At 36.9% G+C, this 24,660-nt stretch overlaps 1 protein-coding gene across 2 annotated transcripts in view; it reads left to right on the top strand.

Annotated features, from left to right (window-relative positions):
- The window catches only part of NCAPG2 (non-SMC condensin II complex subunit G2), a 48,949-nt gene that overhangs the window by 15,817 nt on the left and 8,472 nt on the right, over positions 1-24,660 (top strand). For both annotated transcript variants that reach the window (XM_071428610.1, XM_071428609.1), the window contains 18 exons: positions 1,529-1,624; positions 5,866-5,991; positions 6,859-7,038; positions 8,039-8,191; positions 9,786-10,008; positions 11,209-11,333; positions 11,804-11,977; positions 14,223-14,293; positions 14,529-14,682; positions 14,854-15,027; positions 15,546-15,656; positions 15,767-15,910; positions 16,682-16,781; positions 17,081-17,265; positions 18,033-18,176; positions 20,043-20,146; positions 23,086-23,183; positions 23,406-23,508. In XM_071428610.1, the coding sequence (XP_071284711.1) occupies positions 1,529-1,624; positions 5,866-5,991; positions 6,859-7,038; positions 8,039-8,191; positions 9,786-10,008; positions 11,209-11,333; positions 11,804-11,977; positions 14,223-14,293; positions 14,529-14,682; positions 14,854-15,027; positions 15,546-15,656; positions 15,767-15,910; positions 16,682-16,781; positions 17,081-17,265; positions 18,033-18,176; positions 20,043-20,146; positions 23,086-23,183; positions 23,406-23,508 (2,465 nt within the window). The remainder of the gene's footprint in view (positions 1-1,528; positions 1,625-5,865; positions 5,992-6,858; positions 7,039-8,038; positions 8,192-9,785; positions 10,009-11,208; positions 11,334-11,803; positions 11,978-14,222; positions 14,294-14,528; positions 14,683-14,853; positions 15,028-15,545; positions 15,657-15,766; positions 15,911-16,681; positions 16,782-17,080; positions 17,266-18,032; positions 18,177-20,042; positions 20,147-23,085; positions 23,184-23,405; positions 23,509-24,660) is intronic.

Here is a 24,660-nt window from a genome sequence, read left to right as displayed (position 1 = left end):
AGAACAAATTCTAGGAAGAACCTGCTTATAGTTTTGCACCAGATTTGTCTTTGCTGCTCAAAAGTAGAAGGGGATTTTCCAGAGTGTCAGGAATAGTTTTTGCTCTCTGTTGTCTAAGCTTTCTTTACCTGTAGAATTGACCTTTCCATAGATGATCACAGGGATGAACAGCATTAACCTTCTTGAAGCAAACTTAGTGATGGGTCTGAAATGAAGCTTGGCTTTTTTCTTTTTATTGTATGTAGGGGTTTTATATAGGTTTATAGGGACAAGCTTTGATTCCAGTTGTCTGTCTGTGGCATTCAGTCATGAGCAGAGCATTTGAAGCAGAATGAGAAGTGCACAAGCCTCTTTAAAATATTTATATTTGATCAATGCCTCTTCGCCTCCCATGCTTCCTCCCAAATACCCAGACTCTAGAGTGTATGCTGTGTACAATATACAGCTTGACATACCAGTGTGTAATACTAGAGTGGGTTTTTTGTTTGTTTTGGTTTGAATTTTTTAGGGTTGGCTTTTTAGGGGGTTTGTTCTGTTTTGTTTTCTCATAGCTATAGGATTTCCTTGTCCTGTGATTCCTGATCGATGGAGCAGGCTTTTGACAGGGCATTTCATGTTTTACAGACCCTGGGGCTTAGATCTTGAAAGAGGACAGTGAATAAATATGTCTTTGGGCTGCAAGAGGAGTAGGTCTTGGAATAAATTTGAACTGACCACCAGAGGGTCAGCTTCTTTTCAAATTTTGTGTAATTTTGTATTCTTTTTTCCAAGATCTTCAGGGAATTATCAGTGCTGTATTGATCAAGGCCAGAAATGTTCAGAGGATCATCTTGTCTCACTTTCTGATTAATTACCAACCTTAGAACACAGCTCAAACTGCTCAGTGTTTCAAAGTGGAGGAATTCTTCAAATCCAGTTACATTATGTCCTTTCTCATATTCTGCTCTGGTCTTCCACTTTCTCCTTCTTTTCTGCATAATTCAGATACAGAAAATAACAGGATTTTTAGCTAATTAAGCACAGTTTTGAGTCCCAAAGAGTACTGATACTTGCTTTTCATCAATGCATTAAAAATGTATTAGGTTTGTACATGTGTATTTGGGTAACTCCACTTACTTGTTAAGTTCCTTTGTTCTTAACAGAGAAAAAGCTTATTTATCTGTAGTCCATAATTTCATGGTTTCAAAGTATTTCTGCCAGTAACTTTAAAAATTATTTTTTATAGTAACAAAAATGAGATGTTGCTGTGCAATTCTCTAGCCATGTTTTTTGTCTTAGTTGTAGATCTTTATATAAACTTAATGATTCTATTAAATTATAAAATATTATATTTATTAGATTGTTTTAAATTTAATATTTTTGAGACTTCCTAATAAGATACAGGGTCAATTAACATGTTTAGTTTTATAATTTTCATAGTATGAAAACTCTGGTCTTACATAATTATGAAATGCATCAACCCCTTACCACTTCCTGAATGTAGAATGTTAAAATGGCTTTGGGGCCTGTTTTATTTATTTTTTCTTAGATGCTGAGTTATTTTCATAAACAAAGTAAAGTCCGTCAAGGAGTTGAAGAAATGCTCTATAGATTGTATCAGCCCATCCTCTGGAGAGCACTAAAGGTAATTATCCTTTTCACAAAATATAAATGTCTTTCTCCAGCCATTAAATTTTGGGTTCCTTCCACATCTTCTGTTTTTATTATTTGCTTTTGAAATGAATGGCCACAAAAACCAAAATGAGCGTTTAACATCACAGATGTAGCTGAGCAACCTTTTAAGTTGTAATTAGGTGTAGCATGCACAATAACATTCTAATTTGTTAATATAATTTACTTGTAAAATCCACTTTTGTTTACAGGTACCTAGAGTGCTTTCCAGGATTGCAGTTGGCATTCTTATCTTCTCAGTATCTTGTATTATCTTTTCCAAGATCTTTAGGGAATTATCAGTGTTTTATTCATCAAAACCAGAAGTGTTGGGAGGATGTTTTAGTCTCAGCTGTTGATTAATTACCAGCCTTAGAGTACACCTGAATGAATTTATTGGAGTATTAATTTAGGAAAACTTTTATTCTAGTTGTATTGTATGGAGAGGCATTAATGGTATGGATGTGCTTTCAGACTGAAATTTCTTACTTGTAGTTCTTTCCTGGTGTGTGTATGTCCTTCTGTGGATTGCATGCATGGACTAAAGGGGACCCACTGCAGTTTGTCTGCTCAGTTACACTCTGTGATCAAGAGGAGCCAAGCTTCCTTCTTTGTGACAGCTTTTATTTTGTCTGAATATATGAAATCCCTGTTTGGGAGAGTGTACACATACAGCCATGTTAATTTCTGGCAAACATTTACAGTTTCATTTACTGGTTGGTCATAAGCATCTTCTCTAGACGTGAGAAAGGTATTTGAAATTCTCAAAGTTGAAAGTATTTATTATTAACCTCAAAAGTTGTTTATAATGGATTTTATGAGTTGCAGGAAAGAGTTGAGAGCTGTTTAGTTTCAACAGAACCCTGTGGTAGAGGTGGGAATATGAAAAGTCATTGCTAGCCCAGTATCTTGTTTGGTCTTGCATTAAATCTTGGATCCCATCCTTTTAGAATTTATGTAAACAAGAACCCTCTGGATGAAACATTTATGTCCTGATGCCAGGGAATGATAGCTACAAATCATGGCTTCCTTTAATTTCTCCATTGCTGTCTCTAAAAAGAATAGAGGTTTGAACTGATTTTTGGAAAGTTAACAAAATACACTGTTCCATTCTTAAGGGAGTTGCTGCCTGTCAGTGAAGGGTTGTAGTCACTTGCCAAAGTCCAGGACTCAAGTGTGAGACTAGACTACTTTTTGGAGGAAGATTCTGTCAAACCTTATGAAATCTGCATACATTAATTTGGAGGAATGTAACAGAAGGTGTGTGATCTGGAAAAAAAAAGGTTACTGATTGATTTGCAGCAGGACAACGGGAGAATTCCAGATTCCACAAGTAGTTGAAATTTTTAATGGCTGTTATTCATAATTTTCACATCACTAATGGTTCCATGGCTGGAACAAATCCTGTAATACTGCATGAAGTATTTGGTGGTTTGAACTGTTGCTGTGACTCAGAATCACCAGTAGTTTAAAATACAGAACTAAGAAAGGAAGCTTATAACTGTTCTTCTAACTGTTATGGATTCTACTCCAAAGCTTGAAGTGTCAGTTTAATTTTAGATAGCTAGTTTGATGCTCCTATTTTAGCCAAATCCCTAATTTAATATAGTGAAGAACAAATTCTGTTCTAGAGCACTGTTTATGAAACAGAAAGGGCACACAAAGCCTGTTTACTCCTCCTTCTTATAAAGAGCAAAAATACCTCACTTGTAAGAACACAATGAGTTCCAGAACTGTGGATGCTGAAAGTACTTGATTTCATCTCTGAAATCTTTAAATTGAGAATGCACATTTTCTAATACAGTTCTCTGGTTTTTCTTCAATTGCTTGTTTTGCAATCATTAGATTGCACAAGCTTCTGTTGGGGCTTTTACCAGCACATCTTTTATAAGCCTTTATGCAGCTCTTAAGTTTTTATGATATAAGCCCATATGTAACTTCTTCATCATTTTTTCATGTTCTTATTATGAAAAGCAAGTGTCATACAAACATAAAAGAGATGTGCAGTGATTGGTTGTTAGAATGAGAAGATATATGGATATAAAAATACAGTTATCTAGTGTAAGTAGTGATTAAGCTATTTCTTATCAAGCTGAAAAAGTCAAGAACCACTCCTCCAGGAATTCAAGCTGTTGAAGGAAGTGACTCCTTTAAAGTGTTCAGTTGTCTTTTTTAATATTTTTTTTAACATCCCACACATTTAAACTAAGATGTCCTGGGAAAGCAGTGTTTTAAATAATTTGAAGTTAATTTCAGAATCTGTAAGACCAGTTAAAGTTTAAAAGAAAGCTGTGAAAATTAACTGAAGAAAAAAGTAAATTATGGTTTTAAAAGGTTCTGAAAGTTCCTCAGAATAGTACAGGCATAATGGTAAAAGAAATATTAGTTATTTAAATTACTGCAGGCTCTGGCATGGAAAAGTCAGTGTGGATTAAAACAGACCATGAATTTAAACTCTTAGGTTCTAGCTCTGTGAAGACATTGTACGAGCCTGAATATGCAAATACATTTGGGATAAATTCCAGTTAATTAAAGGCAGGAATTTGAACTGTGGGTACTCAGTTCAGAATTAAAAGTGAGCTTAATAGAATTCAGTGTAATGCACTTAAGAAGTTTATGGAAATTAACTTTCTGGAATGCCTACGGTAGACAAGGTCTAGGTTATTGCACAAAACCACATTTGAATTAATTTTCACATGCAATGTTAGTGCAGAAGAGCTATTTCACCCTGAATTCACATATTATTTTCTTATGTGTTAATTCTTAAATATAGACAAGCTCAGAGTTAAAGGATTTTCTACAACTTTATAGGATAGAATTAAGAATTAGGTCTTTTCACCTTTTAACTGTTTGCATTATCCATAGCAAATAAAGGAAAACACAAGTCCCTGACTAAAGAATGTATGTGTGTGCTTTGTTTGCTTTTGTTGTATCCAATTTAAAATTCCTAGTAATTTTGTTGACTTGAAGAATTTGGCATGTTATGGTCCTACTCCACCATATCAGGCTTGATAAGAAGAGAAACCTAAAACAGATGGTAAATGAAACAATTGTTACTGTTGTGTTTTTTTCTGGTTTTATTTGTCATTAGTTTATTTAAGTCTAAATATTACATGGTTGTTGCTATGTTTCTTTTCCCTGCTTTGATCTCAATGTGCTTTATGACAAGGGAAGAAGAAAATTAAATGATTAGCATAGTCAAGAATTTCCCTGAACTGTCTCATCTTGCTGTTAAAATTAGGCCTACTTTGCTTATTATATTGAGAGCTTTTATTTTTTTTATTGGACACAAGATGTGGACAAAATTCTTCCTTCCAAGTCTCCTTTCCAAGAGAAGTCCATAGAGGCTCTTAATCACTGCACTGCTATCTCTGATAAATAAAATGTAGTTTGGTGGTTAGATTTCAGCTTTCTCCTTGAGATGCCTTGAATTTCTTCATAGTTTCATTGCCTGCTCTCTTTTTCTGTCCTTAAAGAGTCCACAGGATCAATTATCTTTCACTGAATGACTGTCTAAATATGCACCTTTTTCTTTTCCTTTTTTTGTGTTTGTGTCTCTATAACCAGTAAAATACACGGTGGAGTACAGTGAAAATTGTTAAATATGGTAAAATGTTGGGAGGCTTCCCATAGATTTTTGATGAGCTGCCTGGAGCTCAGAACATGGTCCTAATCCTTCTGTGCAGAGATGCAGAACTGAATATGTTTTTGCTGGATAAGTTACGCTCCAAGCTTTCTGGTACTTAGTTCCTAAATACTGTTTTCTTGAAGAAACAGGCTTGTGCTTTTCAATTCAATCACCTGTCTCTTGACAAGCAAGTTAATTAATCCAGTCTGATTGAATTCAAGAGTCTTCTGTCCTGAAGAGGAGCTTTAAGGCCACCAAGAGAAATCCCAACTGCTTTTAATTTATTCAGCATTACAGAAAGCAGAAGGGCTCTGGCTGGGATTCCTCAGGGTCATTGTAGCTGATGTGCTTTGAAAGCTGATTGCAACAATAACTCAAGTTTTACTGAATGGGCAGAAATGTAAGATAAAACATTAAAACTTACATGTGACTTTAGGTTCTTCCATCCATTTGTAAATTAATCTCTTCCATCTATTTAATTAAAAACACTTGTTTAAATGTTTGGAGAACAGTATTTGACAGGATACACCTTTGGATATTAACAATTGGTCCTTATGGAAAAAATCTCTTTTCCTGCATTGTCACAGGCCAGAAACTCAGAAGTTCGAGCAAATGCAGCGTTTTTGTTTGTTGATGCTTTTCCTGTTCGTGATCCCAGTTTTACTGCTGAAGAGATGGACAGTGAAATTCAGAAACAGTTTGAAGAACTTTTTGTGAGTTTTAATGAAACTAAAATGTTAAAAATGAAACTTTTGTCAGAACTAACTAAAAAAAAATTTGTTGATGCATTTAAAATGTATGGAATTTCTGAATAGTTGTAGGGAAATAGAGGTCTGTGGTGCAGAAAATACAAAATTAAACTAATATTATAAATTTCTATAGTATATTTTCTGCAGATGCTATACACCACTTTAAACTCTAAAAAGGAAATATTTTGGTTTGTTATTCATTATTCTGTGAATGAGAGATGCATTTGAAAGATGAAATGCATGAGTAATGATCTTGATCCTTACTTAACCTAGGATTGTGGGGGAGAGCTTCACAGTTACTATGGAAGCACTCAATCAAAGTTCAGTACTGTATTACTAAATACTTCTGAAATTAAGTATAATGGAGGGAACCTAAAAATCTCCTTGCCAGTCCAGATGGGTGGGAATGAGCATAGTAGTTTCATTAAGAAAATGTTGGGGGATTCCTGAGTTGACATCAGATAATTGAAAGTTTCAAAGTTGTTATGTTGTTCCATAGGAACAGTGATCAGTGTAAATTCATAGAAATAGAAATCCAGATATTCTTAATTAAGTCACAAATGCAAGACTTGATTTATTTAAAAAGAAAAAATTCAAAAGTCCAATGAAAAAAGTTGGCCAATAGTTACCTTAGTTTTGCTTCTGGTTTAAATTTCCTTGTTTTCTTCATAGTAAAATTCCTATTGATATTACAGTTCTTTTATTGTATGTCAGTTTTCATACTGATTAAAAGGTAATGGAATGCATTTTGTTTATGATAGGCTCAGGTCAAACAGCAGTAGAGTCACAATAATCCATATGCTCATGGTGTTATTCTTTTGTTTGTTTCAGAGTCTCTTAGAAGATCCTCATCCAGTTGTTCGCTCTACAGGGATACTTGGAGTTACTCAGATCATATCCAAATACTGGGAGATGATTTCTCCAACAATTCTTGCTGATCTTTTAAAAAAGATAACTGGAGATCTGGCATGTGATATAACATCTGCTGATGTTCGATGCTCTGTTTTTAAAGTAAATGTTTTTTATCATGATTGTCATTGTTCTATTTTAATTGGTGTACAGGTTTCTAGTATAGGCCACTTTAAATCAAGGAAATGTCTTGTTCTTCAAAATGTCTTGGGCAATAGAATTCCTCCTACATGGAGGTTTTGCACATTTCATAGAAGCCACATGTTTGGAAAATACAAATGTCTTTTGAAATAGTAACTGATTGGCTTTCTGACCCTAAGGTATTCAATTCAGTTGTACACAGACTGTTTGGACCCAATAATTAATTTTTTTTGTAGCTATTAGAAATAATGCTTAGACTTGAAAATCTATGTAGGCAGCTCCAGAATTTCTTACATCACTGGCTTTAAGGCATCCCAAGACATGCACAGTTGGAATTTTGTATCCCACTTTGTGTGTATCTGAGGTTTGGATGGATATAATTCCACAGCTGGTCTGGTCATGCCTCCTCCCATGCATTGCTCACTATGTTAGAAATAGTTCATCTACATCTTTCTGGCATGTGAGAAATAACTGATAGCTTGGACTGGAAAATGAACTCCCTAATCAACATTTTCACTTGAAGATTTTGTCTGTGTCAGTTCAGCCTTAAATTGAAGCTGTCATCCTGTTAATCCTCACTTGCTCCACTACTGCTTCATGGAGGAGCTATCCCGGATAAGCAGAAAGTGCTGATTCTAAAATGAATTGGAAGAAGAAGTGTATTTCTAATTTGAAATCAGCATATTTTAAGAGAGCTGGTGTGTCCTCAGGCAGAGGGCAAGACCATGGTCTTAGTGTAGATCTGAAGCTGATTCAGCTGAAGTGAGTTCACTGAACAGAGTTCACTGCAAATTTGAAGTAATCAAAGCAGTTTTTACCAGAGAATATGACAAGAAAAACAAGCATGCGCAGTGTCTGCCCCTGCTTGATTTAACATGAGAAGTGTCTCGGTCCTCTTCAACAATTTTTAGCTACAGATTTTTCAGCTCCACTCTCTCTGGATTTGATTTTTTTATTTTAGTGCCTACCCATAATTTTGGACAACAAACTAAGTCACCCACTCCTGGAACAGCTCCTCCCTGCAACCAGACACAGTCTGCATGATAATTCTGAGAAGGTGCGAGTGGCTTTTGTGGAAATGCTGCTCAAAGTGAAGGCTACCAAGGCTGCCAAGGTAGGATAATGATGCTTGATAAGTAGCAAGGAGACAAAATCATGGCATGTATTAAAAAAAAAAAAAATACATTTTGAGACTGCTGCAGTGTTCTTAAAAAAGAAATAACCTGCTTTGCTCTGGTAATACTCATCATATCTGTGGTATCCTGAGTGCTCTGTGGGGCCTTGTTCTCTCTGGACGGGCAGGGGAGAGCAGTGGGTTAGAGCCACTTTCCTCAGCTGCCCAACTCTTCTAAATGCCTAACACCTTAACCCTAAGTAGCTTTTTTGCTCTGATTCTTCTGTTTATATAATGTCTGCTTCTATTTTGTGGGCACATCCTTCAGGATTTCGGTGTCTTTTACAGTGATTTTTAATGTATTTTGTGTTCTGCTGTGGACTCTTATTTAGGGCAATACTGTCCAGCCACAGGCATTATAGCATCTTTGAGCTCTTATTCGACTCTCTAATGTTAATAGTTTCTTACTCTTAATTTTATATTTTAATTTAACAATCATTTAGTCCCTTGCTAAGCCTAATAAAGACATAAAACTATAAGAAACCATCCAGAGGTGGGCTCTGAAGGTGGTGAAGGATGTAGAGGGGAAGCCATAGAAGGAGTGGCTGAGGTCACTTTGTGAATTATTCTGAGATTGTAATAATTCTGCAATTAAAGACAGAGAAAAAGGATAATTCTCAATGTAAGGGATTTCTTAGGGGAAGGAAAGATCAGGCTTAAATAAAGAAAAAAAATCCTAGTAAGTGTTAGATGTTTTTCAGTAACTTCCTATTGATTTAAAAACTGTAATGTGTATCTCTAGTAAGTCCTGGGATCACTTACTTTTTATGACAGTTTTAATAGGGACATCCATAGCTCAAATTCACAGGGTAATTATCTGATGCAAATATTTCTACTAAAGAGTAAAATAGGTTCCTTGGCATTGAAAAACACTTTTTTGTTTGTTTTAATTTGAAATTGTCCAGCATAATTAATTTAGAATCTTCTCAGAAAAACTACAAATGTAGTGTTACAGCTGACAAACAGCTGTGTAGTATTTCTGTATTTCATAGCATTTGATTTCTGTGTTACAAATAAACTAGAGCTCTGCTAAGAATGGGATGCATTCAGTATTTAGTAATGTAAGGTTTGGGATGGTTTTGGAAAGGGTGTTGATCCATTTAAGGATCAACACCCTTTAAGGTGTACAAATACTTGTGAGTAGTTTAGACGTACTTTGTCCTGTGAGGAGAATATGAAACATGGCACATAACGATAATAATTGTATTTTATGGTGATATCCTTGTAGAGTAAATAGTTCTTCCCTGTATCTATGGAATTGCATTAGTATTGCAGGTGAAGTGGAATTGCTTGAACCACAATTTTAGCAGTGAGTCAGAGATACCAGGAGATTTAAAACATCAGCACAGCAGAATAACATTGCAGCAGAATTTGACCTCCAGTACACATTGGTGTAAGAATAAAAAATGCTCATGCTTTCCCAGTTCTTTATATTTGATTAGACTATTGCCATAGAAATCACTTAGTGAAGGTGATGGTTTTTTCCTCTATTTTTGTTTCACTCCTTTGGATATCTGATTCTCACTCCACAAAGTTCTGGAATATCTGTCCCATGGAGCACCTCCTGTCTCGGCTGGAAGCGGACTCTCGGCCGGTGGCGCGGCGCATCGTCAACCTCCTGCTGAACTCCTTCTTCCCCAGTGCCCAGCCCGAGGATGTGTGGTGTGAGCGCTGTGTCACTCTGATCCAGATGAATCCTGCAGCAGCCAGGAAGTTCTATCAATATGCCCATGAATTCACTGCCCCCACCAATATAGGTAAAGCACAAAACCTTGGGAGCTTTTGGAATTACTGATATCATGCTTTTTTCTTCTTATTTCTGTAACAGTGGTACATTGTTGCTAGGTTTTTTTGGGGGTTTAGTGTAATATTAGTTTGTAGGTTTCGAAATTCTTGACACCAGCAATAAGCACAGCAGGCAAAGTCATCAACTTTTTCAACAGTGAGGAGATCAAAGCTTTTAATCTCTCTTCTTTTGTACTGTACACTCCAGCCCATGGTAATACCTGGTCCTTCTGGTCCCCTTTCTCCCCCATGTACCTTAATGTATGTCAGCTGATACCTATTTCTCATGTAGAAAGAGGGTAGCAAACACCCTGATGCCTTAAGTGATTTGAGATCTTCATGTGAAAGATTATATAGAAACTGAAAAAATGTTTACATCTGATAATCTGGGTGTCTGGGATTCATGGATCAGTATTTTCAAGTTGCTCAGAGAAAATCTAAAAAGTCCTCCTTCAGAAAGCTTCTGAAAGTTTTAGTGAAGAGGGCATGTACTGCCCAGCATGTCACTGCTTTTAAGAAAAGTCCTATTGAAACAAGTAAAAATCAGAAAAACCTGGTTCCAGGGGAGTTCTGTTAAAACTCAAGTAATCAGCATGGAGTGACTTGGGTGAAATGCCCAAACCATTGCCTCTCACTGATCATCTTGATAAGGTTATGAAATTAGCTTGTTGTACTTCCACCAGAGTGGCATAACCCTTTCACTTTTTCTAGAGCTGAGCTCCTTGTTCAGGAGTGCAGTGGCTGGGCTACATCTTTTCCAAAGAATGGGAATTGACATAGGAATGAACATTGACATCGGAGGGAATGTGTTCTTGAACGTGGGTCATTAATTTAATAGCTTTGCCAGATTAGATGTAGGAGTTGTGGAAGCTTCTTCTGGTTCTGATTTGATAAGGTGGTGGTTATTTGGGGTTTTTTTAGCATACTGTTTTAACAACAAAATTACAGAGCCTGATGATAATGTCATTTCTTCATACTTGAGGATATAAAACATGTTCACATTTTTTCCATTTCCTTTACAAGGAATTTTTCTCCATTTTTTCCTAGCTGTTTCTGGTTCTGTTGCCTACTTTTTCATACTGGCTTTCCAGCATTGTAATTAGAAGCACTTCTTACCAACATTCTTAACAAACAGTAAATGTCTCATTTATTCTTACTCCATTTAAATGTAGCTAAATTGATGCTCACCATTCGGCGCTGCTTGAATGCCTGCATCCAGAAAGCAATGAAAGCCAGTCTTCGTGGTAGTGGGGTTGAGGATGATGAGGAAGATGGAAGTGAAAAGGAGAACACCAGTGTAAGAAAGTCCACTCTGTTCTAACTTCTAGTAACTTCTTTTCAGTGGTGCTTAATGTGAGACAGAAGATGGCAGAAAGTCTAAAGGAATGCCCTTGGGCATCTCTGGAGTTGGAAGGGGAGAACTGCCATTATTCAATTTTCATGTCCTGCAGTAGCAGAATTCTGGTCAAGTAGCTAGAAAAAGATAGAAGGAATATGAAGCTTATTTTAAATTAATAGTTGCTTAATTCCACTGTTGGTTATAAATTGGTTTGGTTTTGCAGTTAAATTATTTTAAAAATTACTATTGCAAGATATATGAAGTTAGAGAGATTAAGACTCAGTTGTGGAGTTCCTGTTCTACAGCAACCAGAGTGTCTTAGTAAAGAACCTAGAAGGATTTTTTCTAGTGTCTTTAAAGCCTTATTTTAGTCTAAATTTCAATTTGAAAATATAATGGGTAATATGGTCTAAATGTTTGTATTTCAGGTGTTGGATAATGTGTTGTCAGTAGATGATGTGGCCAGCATGGCAAGTTTGCTGGAGATCACTGTAATACTCTGGAGAAGCATCCACAAAGCACTGGATCATAATGAAGATGCCAAAGAATATGCTATCAGGAAGTTTGCTTCTGTACTTCCTGAATATTTTAAAGTATTTCAGGTAAAGAAAGCCTAGATTTTTCTGTATTTTCTCAGTATTTTCTTCTGATGCTTTCATGTTTTATATCTTTTATCTATTTTTATGACATTAAGTATTCTTTCTCATTGTTGTTATAAGCTATAAACAGCAGCAAGTTTCTTGGAATCCCACAAAAGTGCAGTAACTACTCTCCAGCTGCAGTGTCTGACTGATGAACCATTATCTAAATAGTCAACTCAAAAATACTTATGCAATAAGTTGCTTTCTTTGTAAGGCTTTTCTAGGGTTTTATTCTTTTGAATGTTTTAGAACTTTTGGAAAACAGTAAATACAAAAGAGCCATTGCAGAATTAATACTCAATGTACATTAGAGTCCACATGTTTTCTACCCATTGTCCTCCAGACTCTTCTACCAGCACCACTTCTTATAATTCAGCTGCAACTGAAGCAGCTGAGGCTCTTTTTGCACTGAATATGAGCTGGCAGAGTGCACTTGCAGCCCAGAAAGCCAAACATATTCTGCTGACCTGCTGGAGTGAGTCCAAAGGAGGCCACCAAGATGATGAGAGGGATGGAGCACCTGTCCTAAATGGAAAGGCTTAAAGAATTGGGATTGTTAAGCCTGGAAAGGAGAAGGCTTTGGGGTGACCTAATTGCAGCCTTCCAGTGCCTGAAGGGAGCCTGCAAGAAAGACAGAGAGGGACTTTTTACAGGGGAGTGTAATGACAGGACAAAGGAATGGATTCAGACTAAAAGAAAGTAGGTTTAGATTAAATATTAGGAAGAAATTCTTTTTTGTGAGGGTGGTGAGACATTGGCACAGATTGTCCAGAGAAGCTGTGGATGCCTCATCCCTGGGAGTGTTCAAGGCCAGGTTGGATGGGGCTTGGAACAACCTGGCTAAGGGGAAGGGGGATTGGAACAAGATGATCTCTAAGGTCCCTTCCAACCCAAACCATTCTGTGATTCTGAGGTTTCTGCTAATTTAAATCTACTCTCTAATGATCTGTGGATGCATTTATTTATTGCTTCAATTCAATACAGGCAGTTAATTAAGATCAGTCATTTTCAAATTGTCAGTCTCCTTGCTCTAATTGTTTTAGTGTTATTCTTGAGGAGCATGCCATCCTGAGAGTGGCCAATAGTGGCTGCTGCACCCAGAGTGAATTTGGAAGGATTACATACTGGATATCTTATCTTAGTTGATGACTTTTATGCTGAAGTATCCTGAAATATGGTGGCTGCTCCACTGCAACTTTGCTTTAGATAATCAGGGAGTGAAAAGCAGCTCATTGCTACATACTACTCTGCAGCACAGATACACAACTGCTCTCTACCCTGAAAGCATTTGGAAATTGTTAAAGACATTCCAAACTTTTCTGGTAGAGGATGTAGCATCCTTTCTGAAAGGGTCTGGTGAACAGACAAGATATCCAGCTTCAGCAAGCAACCTCTTTGACTTTGATATTCTTTTATAGTGAGTATGCAGCTTGGATCTAAAAGGACCTGTCATCAGAGGCTTAGTTCCTAAAAGGCTACAAACATACTGAAGCTGCCTGTCTCTTTCCTGAAAAAGCTACAAATATATTTTAAAAGTTCTTTTAAAAATATGAGCTTTAAAAAAAGCTTTTAGATCTTGGAATGGCTAAGTAGATGATAATTTCATTTGGCTGTTTCCATGAAGCTTGGACATAGAGATAAACTATTTTTGAAGAGTTCTTAACATAGATTGGTTTCTGTATAACCTGAGTGAGATTATATTGTGGCCTAGACCATGTATTATGTCATATTGTAATGCATAATAATGCATTGAACATTGCCATCCTTATATAAGAAACTTTTTCTTTAGAGTCTTTTTAATAAGTTTGTCTTGTGAATGAATTTAGGGCACTTAAGGTTGAGAGGAGTGAGATGGTGTCATGGTTGTGCAATTAAACCTTAGTTCTAGTGGAAAAAAAAGTGATGAGGAGCTGCTATTTCTTTTGCAATGAGTATTAACCTAATGGAGCCATGACTATTCATGGTAGTTATTCTGGCAGTTTGTCAGAAAGTGAAGGGTATGATAATTGGTAATTGACCTCCAGAACCAGGAATCAGACATTTCAGATTGCAAGCCATATTGTTTTGAGGTCCTTTCAGCCCCATTAGTAGTGGAAAAGGGAAATCCTTAATTTGAGGAAATGGAATCACAGTTTTTCAGTACTGTCTTTAGTTTTGGTTGCATGTGTGTACCTCTGTGTCATAGAGTGTAATTCTTTTATCCTAGGATGAGCGGTGCATGGCTCCACTGATTATTCTGGCATCCTTTATGCCCTCTGCTACTATTCCTACATTCAGGTACTGTTTGGAAATCCAAAATGGAAATGACAACAAGTTTCTTGCTGGCTGTATTTGTTCATTTTTCACTATCTGATATATTAAATGCCCATTTGGCTAAATTAAGACACTAGAACTGTGGTGATGTTCAAGTCTGTCTCATTGGTGAATCCTTTTTTTGTATTATTACTAATTGTTTTCTGCACTTATGGATGTGAAAGTAATGTATCTCTTTGCCTATCTGTTTTCTTTTCAGCTGTGGTGTGGTTTCCAGACTCAGAAATATTGACAGTGGAGCTGACCAAAACAAATATTCTATCCTGATCGACTGCCTGTGCCGCTGGGGTCAAGTGGGGCACATTATGGAATTAGCCTGTGATTGGCTCTCTGACTCACTCACCCCAACAAAGGTGTGCAAATGCATGTGACAGGGAGCATAGAAATTGCCAAACTGCTTTAAGGCATCATGCTTTTTAAAATAGAATAAAGAGTTTTTAATGCTGTATTATTCTGCTTTGAAATCAGTTCTGAAGTCAGGTACTAACAGAGTTGTACTGGTTTTGTGCTTCCTTCCTCTTCAGAATACTAAAACATCTGGGCGTCGAGTACGTATCCATGTAACACATGAATCGAAGCCAGACTTAGCAATTGATTACATTGAGTATTTATTGACTCATCCTGTCAATTGTGCTTGCCTACTTTCTGTTCCTAAAAATAAACTGAAGAAGCTTTTGAAAATCCTCGGTGCTGCAAAGGTAGTTTTCTCCTTCTCATAAAATCAGTGCTTAACATCATATATTGCCTGAGTCAAGCTAAAATGCCTGCAAGAACAAATAAATGAGGTTCATGATGCTCTCTCCCTTTATAAAAAGATTTTTTTGTAAAAAAAAATTTTCCTTTTGATTTTTATTTCTTTTTTATTTTTATTTCCAACAAATACTCTAAACTAGAAGTATAATAGTTCAGAATTGTTTAGAGGTGGCAGATTTTAACCAGCTTCTCAGTCTTAGGTGTCTCAAAATTTTTGGGATCTAGTGTTGAGTGTTTTTAAGGGATCAGACTTTTAGAATATGCGAATAAGGAATAGTCTGAAAATCAGTTATGGCATTGAAAAATGGAAGTAATTAAAGTATGCTTATTGCTTATTTGGGGTTGGTGCTTTGCTGTTTTTGTGGGTTTGGGGTTTTCTTTAACCTTTTGTTTAAAGCAATTGAGTAAAGAAGCATTTGAAAGGTTTTTCTTAAAAATATAAATGTAAACATTGATATTTCAGAAGTTTCTTGGCTCAGTTCTGGAAGGAACTGATTCTGGTGGCTGGAATCAAGCAACCAGCCTAAGAGCCTTCAGCCTCTTTTGCAGATTGACTGTTCATCTTCAGCATAAGGTATGGTTATAGCTTTCCAAAATAAGCTGGAGTTACAGTTGACAGTATAAGGAAGTTCCAAAACAACTGGAGAGACAATTGGTAAACTTCCCTTTGGTTTTTTTTTTCAGTTTTCTGAAGAAGGAGAAGATCACCTTTCACTTCTGAAGAAGACAGGTGCTTGGATAGAAAGTCAAGTTGTACCTTTTATACTAGCAAGTGATCAAGAGGATGGTATTTCAAAACACAGTGATGTTTCTGAATTTATTATCCAGGTTAGATGATTCTTATAATATAAGTCAAGCTGCTTTCAATTTGAAAAGCTGTAGGTGTAGCAATTTGTGTGCAGACAAACTGCACTGGCATTTGTGTCATCACTTGCAGTGTCCCTTCCCCCTGATCCTGATTTGCCCTTCAAAGAAAGCATTTGATGATACAATGTGGGTGAGGTTTTAGCTAGTTCTGAGTTGTTTTCTGTTGCATTCTTCTGACATTTCATTTAACCCAAGGTGGATTTTAGCACTGAGCTTTTACCAGATTTTGGTGAAAGGAAAGATTTGGCTAACTTTGGTCCCAGTCAGTGTCTTTGAACACCCCAGCTCATATATACACAGACTGATTAAAAGTTCTCACTCTGTCTGTACTTCCATCTCATAATCTGTTTAGTATGTAACAACTGTGTGTCTGTAGGGAAAAGCTCTTTTTGTCTGCTGGTTTTAATTTTGCTATTAAAGGCAGGTAGAGATGTCATATTTTGCCTCAGTAAATGATAAGTATCAATGCCTTTGATCTGAGCCTGAGTTAAAAAGAGAGGATTTACTGCCTTTTGAGAAACCATTTACTGTTGGCAAAGGGCAATGGAAGCATTTGAAGGACTGGTTGGAATTCATGCTTTTCAACAGGTGTGAACTGAGTAACTCCAGTTGGGTACACCAGCTCTCAGGGCACCTTGGCTAAGAGTTTGTAGTTTTATTATTTTTGAGTTTTACTGAATGATTACTTTACATGAAGTTTGGGTTTCCTATAATTTTGCACCTCTCTTCTAGGCCTACCTGACAGTGTGTAAAGATGTCATAATGGTGGGCCTGGGAAATGTCACATTTCAAGCACACCTTTTAGAAATGGCTCTTCAGATTATGCAAACAGGTACCCTCTTTTGCTCTATTTTGTACTAACAGCAACATCTGCATTTATACTTGGCTGGCTTTTCTTGTATTAGCAAGTTAGTTAATCCCTAACTTTTAAGAGTTGGAGGGAACACTGGATTCATACTTAAAATATTAATTGGACTGGATGAAAATTTCAGCTAAGGGTGCTCAGAAATGAAATGTACTGTCTCCACTTGTAAACTATCACTATTTATTGTATCTAACTGAGTTTCATTCTAAGCTTGTACCTGATTAATATTACAACTTTTACATTATGGTATTTATCCCTTTCTCTAGAGAGAGGTGGCTTTTGTGCTCCAATGTTGCTGTGTGCTCTAAAAGAAATTATTGAAGCTTCTTTAAATCAAAATACTGAGACAGAGGAAGTGACAAATCTTTTCCACACTCTACAGAACGTCTTTCAGAAAATTTTAGAATGTGTGGCACATAGACTTAAGAAAGAACAGGAAAAAGGAATTCAGGTATGATATTACAGTCCAAATTGCTAATGTGTAAGTGAATCCATAATTTTTATGCAAAGGAGTATACTTAAGACTCTTTGAGGTTGTTACCTTGCTATTACCAACTGTTTGGGTAGATACATGATTTAATTTTCAGTTAAATTTTCCAAGTTTTTCTTGTTACTAATTTTTTTTTGTCTGTTTTGGTCTCATCATGACAGAAGAACCAGTAAATTACAGAACAAATGGATTCTGTTGCCAGTGATTCTGGAACATGGTGGTATTTCTAGGCTGTTAATCTTCTTTACAATTAGATGAACTTCCTCAATTCAGAGAAAAGGACTTGTTTATATATATTATGATCTTGGAGGGAGGAAAAATTTTCTTTATTATTTATTTCTTTTAGTCTGAATGATACCAACTTCAAAATATAAATGATCTAACATTCCTGAAAATCTCACACCTTCACAGAAAAGTAGACTTGTATTTTAAAGCAGATACTAAATAGTAGTGAAATGGGTGGATCACTCTGGGAAATTTGCTGATGTGCTTTTCAGGACTTCTGAAAAATATTCGGTTCTTTTTTGTAAGAGCCACTGCTTTCTTTGTTTCTCAGATTTATGAGTAGACTTCCCAGTTGTTGCTGATTCCCCCTCTGGTCCCAAGTGGCTAGAATACCTCAAAAGCTTTCAAGGTGGGGTCTGCACTTCACAGAGAGGCTTGCTGGTATATTTCACTTATACTCAAGCAGTCTGAAAAACCAGATGTGTTTTTCTTTTTGGTTTTAGTTGATTCACTCTATTCAGATGCCTCTTGGAGAATTCATCCATGCACTGCAGTGCTGGCATTCCACATTCCCAGCAGTTCACCAGGGTGTACTCTCCACTCTCCTGGCTGCAATAGTAGCAGAGATAAATTGTGTGCTACAGAAGGTAAAGTTAATCCTGATTTTCTTTTTTCTATTTAACACCTTCTGCTTTTTAAATGTTATGTTGGAATGACAGAGCTTTATTCAGAAAATTGATCTTTGTACTGCAGATGAGGATTTTGTGTGTGTTGGCATGGAACAAACAGGAAATTTTATTTGCTATAATTTCACATTAGAGTTCATCTTTCAGATTTCTGACTACAGCTGTGTAGGAACAGACTTGTCCTGATACCTATTTCAGTATCTGCCTCTGACAGGAGAACTTAGCAGTAAGGCAGTGTTGGCAATTAATAACATGGATTCTGGGATATTCCCTCTGTGCTTTTATACTGGCTCTGGCTGGGAAGGAGTCAGCTTTCCTCCCTGCAGTCCCTGTGCTGCTGTGGTTGGCATTTGTGGCCAAGACATTGTTGAGGACACACCAGTTTGTTTTGGCTGTTGCTGAGCAGTGCTTTACAGTGTCAATATTTCCCAGGTTCCTTCACCTTCACTCTAAAAAAAAAAGTGAGGCTGTCAGTGGGCAAGAGGCTAAGAGGGAACACAGCTGAGACCATGGCCCCAAACTGATCAAAGGCTTATGCCACACCATGCAATGTTGTGTTCAGCAATTAGGGCTCAGGGAAAGGAGGAGGACAGGGGCTTGTTCTAAACCTACCTGACTCCATCCCACCCAGCATTAAGGAGTTTGGGAAGTGAATCACTGATGTGTGACAGATTCCCATTCCCTACTCTTGGAATGGCCCCATAAGGTTCTGTAGCCCTGTTTCAAAGCAGGCTGATGCCCTGCTTGGCACTGATCACTTGTGCATTCTCTGCTTCCATACAGAGACATTTCATGTGCTGCATCTTGTTTTTGGTTCCTTTGGTTTTTTGTGCAGAGGATTTCCAAATATCTGATCTGCTTTGCTTTGGAAAGTAAAGAAAGAGTCTCTAATACTGAAAAGAATGTGTAGACAGAGGTTATTTTATGTTCTGAAAGTCCCAGGAACCACAACTGTCCTTGAAGGAGAAGGGCAACATTCCCACCCCATTTTAATAATGCAGGTAGTGTTAGGAGCAGACATGATTAGTAAGATTGGAAGCCTTGAGAACTAAAAAGGAAGAGCAGAGGCTCTTTAGTAGAGGCTGTGCTTTTGCTGTGGGTTCTGGATGTGTCAGAAACAGAGCAAGGAACAGTTGCCAGAAGGAACCACAGAGCAGCTTCCAAGGTTCTGTTACAGGAGGCACTGCAGCAGTACCAGCTGTTGGCTGCAGATATTGATGGATCAGCTGAGAGGCTGTGGGTGACAGGTGCTCTTTACAGACGATGCAGAGGAAACATTTCTGGGCTTGAATATACTGGAGATTCATACTCCTAGACTGAGTGTTCATTCCAGTCACTCATCTGAGCTGGGCTTTTCCCTGCCCCCAGGTTGTTGTAACTTCAGTTCTAAGTATTTGTCATCTGTTCAGAACTTTATATCAAAAAGAGCAGGTATCCAGAAAATCACTGTCACTGAAGTTGCATTTAGAAATCATGGATGCACATTTCAACTTGGAGCCACAGAGGGGACTCACTTGTGTTTAATAGGCTGTGCCTTTGTAAAGAGTGACTACCAGTGTAGTTAAGGGAAACTTCTGGTGACAGCAACTGCAGAGAATATCTGCCTTGGTACAAGTACTGTTCATGTGGTTTAGTTTCAGTCTTTCTAATTTAAATTAGTTTTGTTTATTTGGACACCACACAGTTGAATTAAAGCCACTCAAAGAATACTTGTGAATGTTCCAATTGTTTAAGGATAGGTCCTGGTTAGTGTAATTGTTGAAATACAGTATTCTGCATGCATATCTTTCTTGAGCTACAATGGCTGTTTACTTATTTCTTTTTTAGGCTTCCAGTGAAAAAGACTTGACTATGCCAAAGACTATTTCAGACCTTCCCCCTCTCTCAAGCAGTTTAATGGCTGTAATTATGAAGTCAGCTAATGTTGTCAGGTAAATGTTTCTATATTAATTTTCCAAGATTTTTGCTAATATAGAACAGTTTATGTGTTATCAATAAAATTTTAATTTCTAAATTCAAATAAATTTTGAAGAAATAGTTGCTTTCTAAATTTATCTGGACTATTTAATAATCCCTTTCTCTTGACATATTGCTGTAGGTATTGATTGCTGGGGTTGAGTCCTTTTTTTAACCAAGAGTTCTTATTTGCAAGACTGTTAATCATTATGAGTTTTTAAATCATACATCTTGGCTTGCTTCTTTCATAAGATACTTATAAAGCTGAGTCCCTTCAACACAGAGATGTTAAGATGAGATAAAATATTTGCCAGAAATAGAATTAATCCTTTGATTGAACATCTGCAATGAAATGACATGTACCTGTGGCTGCATTAAAGTCTCAACATTCAAAATAGAAAGTATCTGAGTGCTGAATGCCTCCAAAAGAGAGCTTATGTTATTTATTTTTTAACACTTATGGGGGCCCTAAATATCTTCTAAAATTGTCACAACTGAATATCATTTTGCATGGTTTGTTCATATGCAATTTTTCTTAACAGGACTCTACACACTAGACTCATTTTAAATTATAAAGGGACTTAGAAGTCCTATTGCTCTCCCTGACTTACCACAACTAATTCCTCTTCTTTCCTCATCTGACAGGCACTGAGTATCCCTGTCTCTGCTGTTATGAGGTGGTTTTTTTTCCTTCTCAATCTTTCTCTAGTTCTAGTTGAACTTGCAAAACAAAAGACTCCAGAGACTCCAGCAATAGTCCAACTAATGCATATCTTGCCATGAGGCAGCAGCTCAAGGTGTTCTCTTCTAGTGAGACAATTATTTTACACATCTTTTTTCAAAAGACATGCAGAAAATCAGTTAATTCTTCTGAAACTTTTTCTTGTAGTAATCAAGGTGAATCTTGTCCATTCTTGGTGGAGAAAACTGCAAGTTTGGGCCAAATTGTTTCTGTGTACTTGGGAAAAAATGTATCTTCTAGTATTTATCTTTTTGGGGTAAAGATTTGGAGATAATTTCCATCTGGTTCTACCGGTGCCTCAGAATTGAGACTACTTTTAAGGCTTTTTTTATAAATCTGTATTGGTAGGCCATAAGCAGAGTCCAGTAGTGAATGGTTCCGTATTTCAGAGATCTTTATGTTAACATGAAAGGCTCTGACATTACAAAATCTGATGTGAGCTTCTGCCCTGTGAGCTCAGAGTCATCTTGCTCTGAGTTCTGCAGAACCTGTTTCATTTTCAGTTCTAACCAGTCTCTAGCACTGAATTTCAATCCCCCTAGCAGTGATAATACTGGGAGGCTTGGCAATATCTGTCCAATTGTGTGAGTATCCTTCATTTTAGTAGGGAACTATCTGTGTAGGAGCCAATTACTTACCTCTGAACCTTCTATGTATTTTTAAATAGCTTATTGTTCTGTTCTATTTTATCTTTGCCTGCAGGCTCATATGACCCTTTTTCAGAGGGAGGTGGGGAAGGGCAGCTTCAGTGAGTCTTGTTACAGGTTGATGAAATTCCAGTGTTCCTTCATGGAGGTTAAGAGTGTGCTTAGTGACCCAAACAATGCTAACAACCAAGTCAGGACTCTGATCCCAGTTGTGTCCATTAGCAATTTAAGAGCAGGGTGAAATGGAATCAATACTTGGTCACATTAGTCCCCAATGATACAATGAAACTGAAGCAATGCATGAGCAACTTCATAATGCTTATTTCTGAAGCTAAAGATTTTTCATCTTTCTCAGCTCTTAGAAGCAGTATTTGAATTTCTGCAAAATGTTTTTACTGAATTGGTTCTTAACTGCATATTTCATTTTGATATCTTAGCACAATAAAAAGCCTGAAGAACAATTGAAGTCAGGACTGGCAATCTTTGATGTTCAGTTTTCATAACAGATAATAATATTGCTAAAGGGTTTTTGAAATATGTTTGGGAAAGTTTCTGTAACATTGCTGCTCTCAGTTTTCCCTTTAGTTCTTCACAAGAGCATTTTGCTTTGTGCTCTGAGGAGTATCAGGATTATGGGTCTCTTCCATCTCCTGTTTTATCCCTCTTGTTCTTTTATTTTGCTCTGGTTTTGAGAATTGCTTCTGAGTTAAATTTGGGTTTTTTACTACAAACACTAATGACCAATTAGTTTCCATTCTGTGCTATTGACTTATTCCCTACTGCAGTTTAGTTTGGTTGCTGGACCCCATCTGAGACTCATTTTATTTCTCTTACCTTGACATATATCCCAAAACACCACTAGAGTTTGCTGGTAATACTTTCATCTCTTGTTAGAAGTCACAAAATCTCTTAAGACACATACTGAGTTAGTATTTTACAAGGAGCTGCTGTCCTGGTTCTGTTATTCTGTCCATAGTTTCAGTAACTAAAATGTTGCTTGGACGTGTTTCAGAGCATTGTTTAGTTATAAATGATCTTCACTGGGTTGTAATTGGAAAAACATCTACTTTAATATTTATGAGAAACACATTTAAGATCAAAATGTTAATTAAGCCTGAGTAGGTACTAGCAAACCAATGGAGTCATAGAATATATTTTTTCAAACTTCTGTAGAAATTTGAGTTGGAAATTTCAGGAAATTCAGGGAATTAAATTCTAGAAGAACCAGTAGTTTTTTCATGGATTGACTTTCCTAAAATGTACCACAAGCTCTTCACTTCTCTTAGCAGCCACTTTTTCTGTTTGCAGACTTTTTCGTTTTCTTCCCAAGCAATTTACCATGCTTTGATATTCTCAGATCCAGAGGCAGGGCATGGTTTTCAGTTACCCAGTCACACTGATTTGTCCTGCATGGTATCTTTGAAGCTGTGCTGGCAGACTAGCATAATTACAAACATGTTCTGTTCAGTTCTATTTTGAAAGAAATGTGATTTATAACATATTTTTTCTTTATTTTTTTCCTTAGGTCAATTTTAAATGAATTAATGGAGTGCATTCTCTCTGAAGAAATTGAAGGGATTTTTAGTCTAACAGCTACTGTCTGCATTGTGATTATAATTAAAGGTCAGTTAAAACATTTTTGTCCTTTTTCCATCTTTCTTTTTGCTACTGCATTGAAATACACAGCAGTTAATCCAGAACAGTGAAAATCCAATTTAATATCTAATCTTCCATTAAGCAATTTTTTGTGTTTAAAGTTATTCTATGAAAATATGGAAGGGTGGGGTTGTTTTTTTGTTTGATAAATTATCATTTTTGTCCAACATTTCAACTCATTTCAAATAGGTAAGCACAAAACTTCAGTTCTCAAGGATATTGCACCTGCCATTCAAAGGAAGCTGCTGATAAGCAAGGATGCTGCCACAGGAGAATCCAGAGGCACTGAAAGGTGAGTGTGCTGTAGGAATGGAATACTGAGCTCTCCTCTCCCCTCTCTGCAATAATTGGCTCTGTTCTGTACTTACATAACACTGTTAGAGTGTTCTGAGTGATTGATTGCAAGGTTTAAAATACTGGGGGGGGAAGTGGGAGCTATTGAGCCCAGCACAGTATTAAATTTCCTGCCCTGATATCTGCTGTGATTGCAATCTTTACATATTTAGCTTCAGGCTATTTTCATTTAATTTGAATGTGTTATCACTTGATCCTGTATATTGCAGGATTCACTTCTGAAATCCAGGTCTGTTTGCAGCAGGGGTAGAACAAAGCAAATAGTCCAGTTAGTAATTCTTATTACTAGGAGATTTTTCTCCCACTTTAGCATTAGGCATATGAATCCAAACCTATGCAGACAGTAAAAATTGAACTGAAGATAACAATGACTTTGAGACCTTTCCACAGGTGATTTTATTTTGCTCTTTTTGGTGGGGGGTGGATTTCAAGTGTCCTGTCTTGTGTATCTTTTGTGAAAAGTTTTTTGAAAGTGATTGGCTGCATTGTATTTGCAATCAGTTATCTCAGGCCTGTTGAGAGAATCATGATGAATGCTTTAGCCTTTGGTGTCTCAAACTTGCTTAAGTCTTAAAATTTGTGAACATCTGATTTCTGTCTAGTTATTGAACTGCCCATGGAATCAAAAAGTGTGCAAAGGACACACAAATACAGAATGTGAAGAAACCAGACTGGGGTTATGGACATTAATCCAAAATTTCTGAGAAAGTTTGCAATGCACCACAGAGGTCTGAACATGCAGAGGCCTTTGTAGTCTTTCATTCTTCAAACTAGTGATCCTTACTATGGAGTCAAACAATGGATGTAGAGTAGACAGACTTTAAAATAAAAAAATCAAACCAGAGACTCCCAAACAAGCCAAAAACCCCATTGTAAAGGACCCTCATTGTGTAGGAGCCTCATTTACTCAACAGTTTCTTGCACAGCTCTTCCCCAGTGTGCTCTTCTCATGTATCTCTGGCCTGGGGCACTTTGTTCTCTGGCATTTTAGTGACTTGACAAAGGCATTGGTGGCTGAGCTGTGCCTCCATCCAGAGGATGGTGCTCTGGGTCCCTTCAGTACCAAAAAGAGACCTGCAGGAAAGCTGCA

The sequence above is a fragment of the Agelaius tricolor genome, unplaced genomic scaffold (genome assembly GCF_023055355.1).
Source record: "Agelaius tricolor isolate 1412-34295 unplaced genomic scaffold, bAgeTri1.0.p SCAF_6, whole genome shotgun sequence".
NCBI classification, from domain to species: domain Eukaryota; kingdom Metazoa; phylum Chordata; class Aves; order Passeriformes; family Icteridae; genus Agelaius; species Agelaius tricolor.
This window is presented reverse-complemented; position numbering and strand designations above follow the sequence as displayed.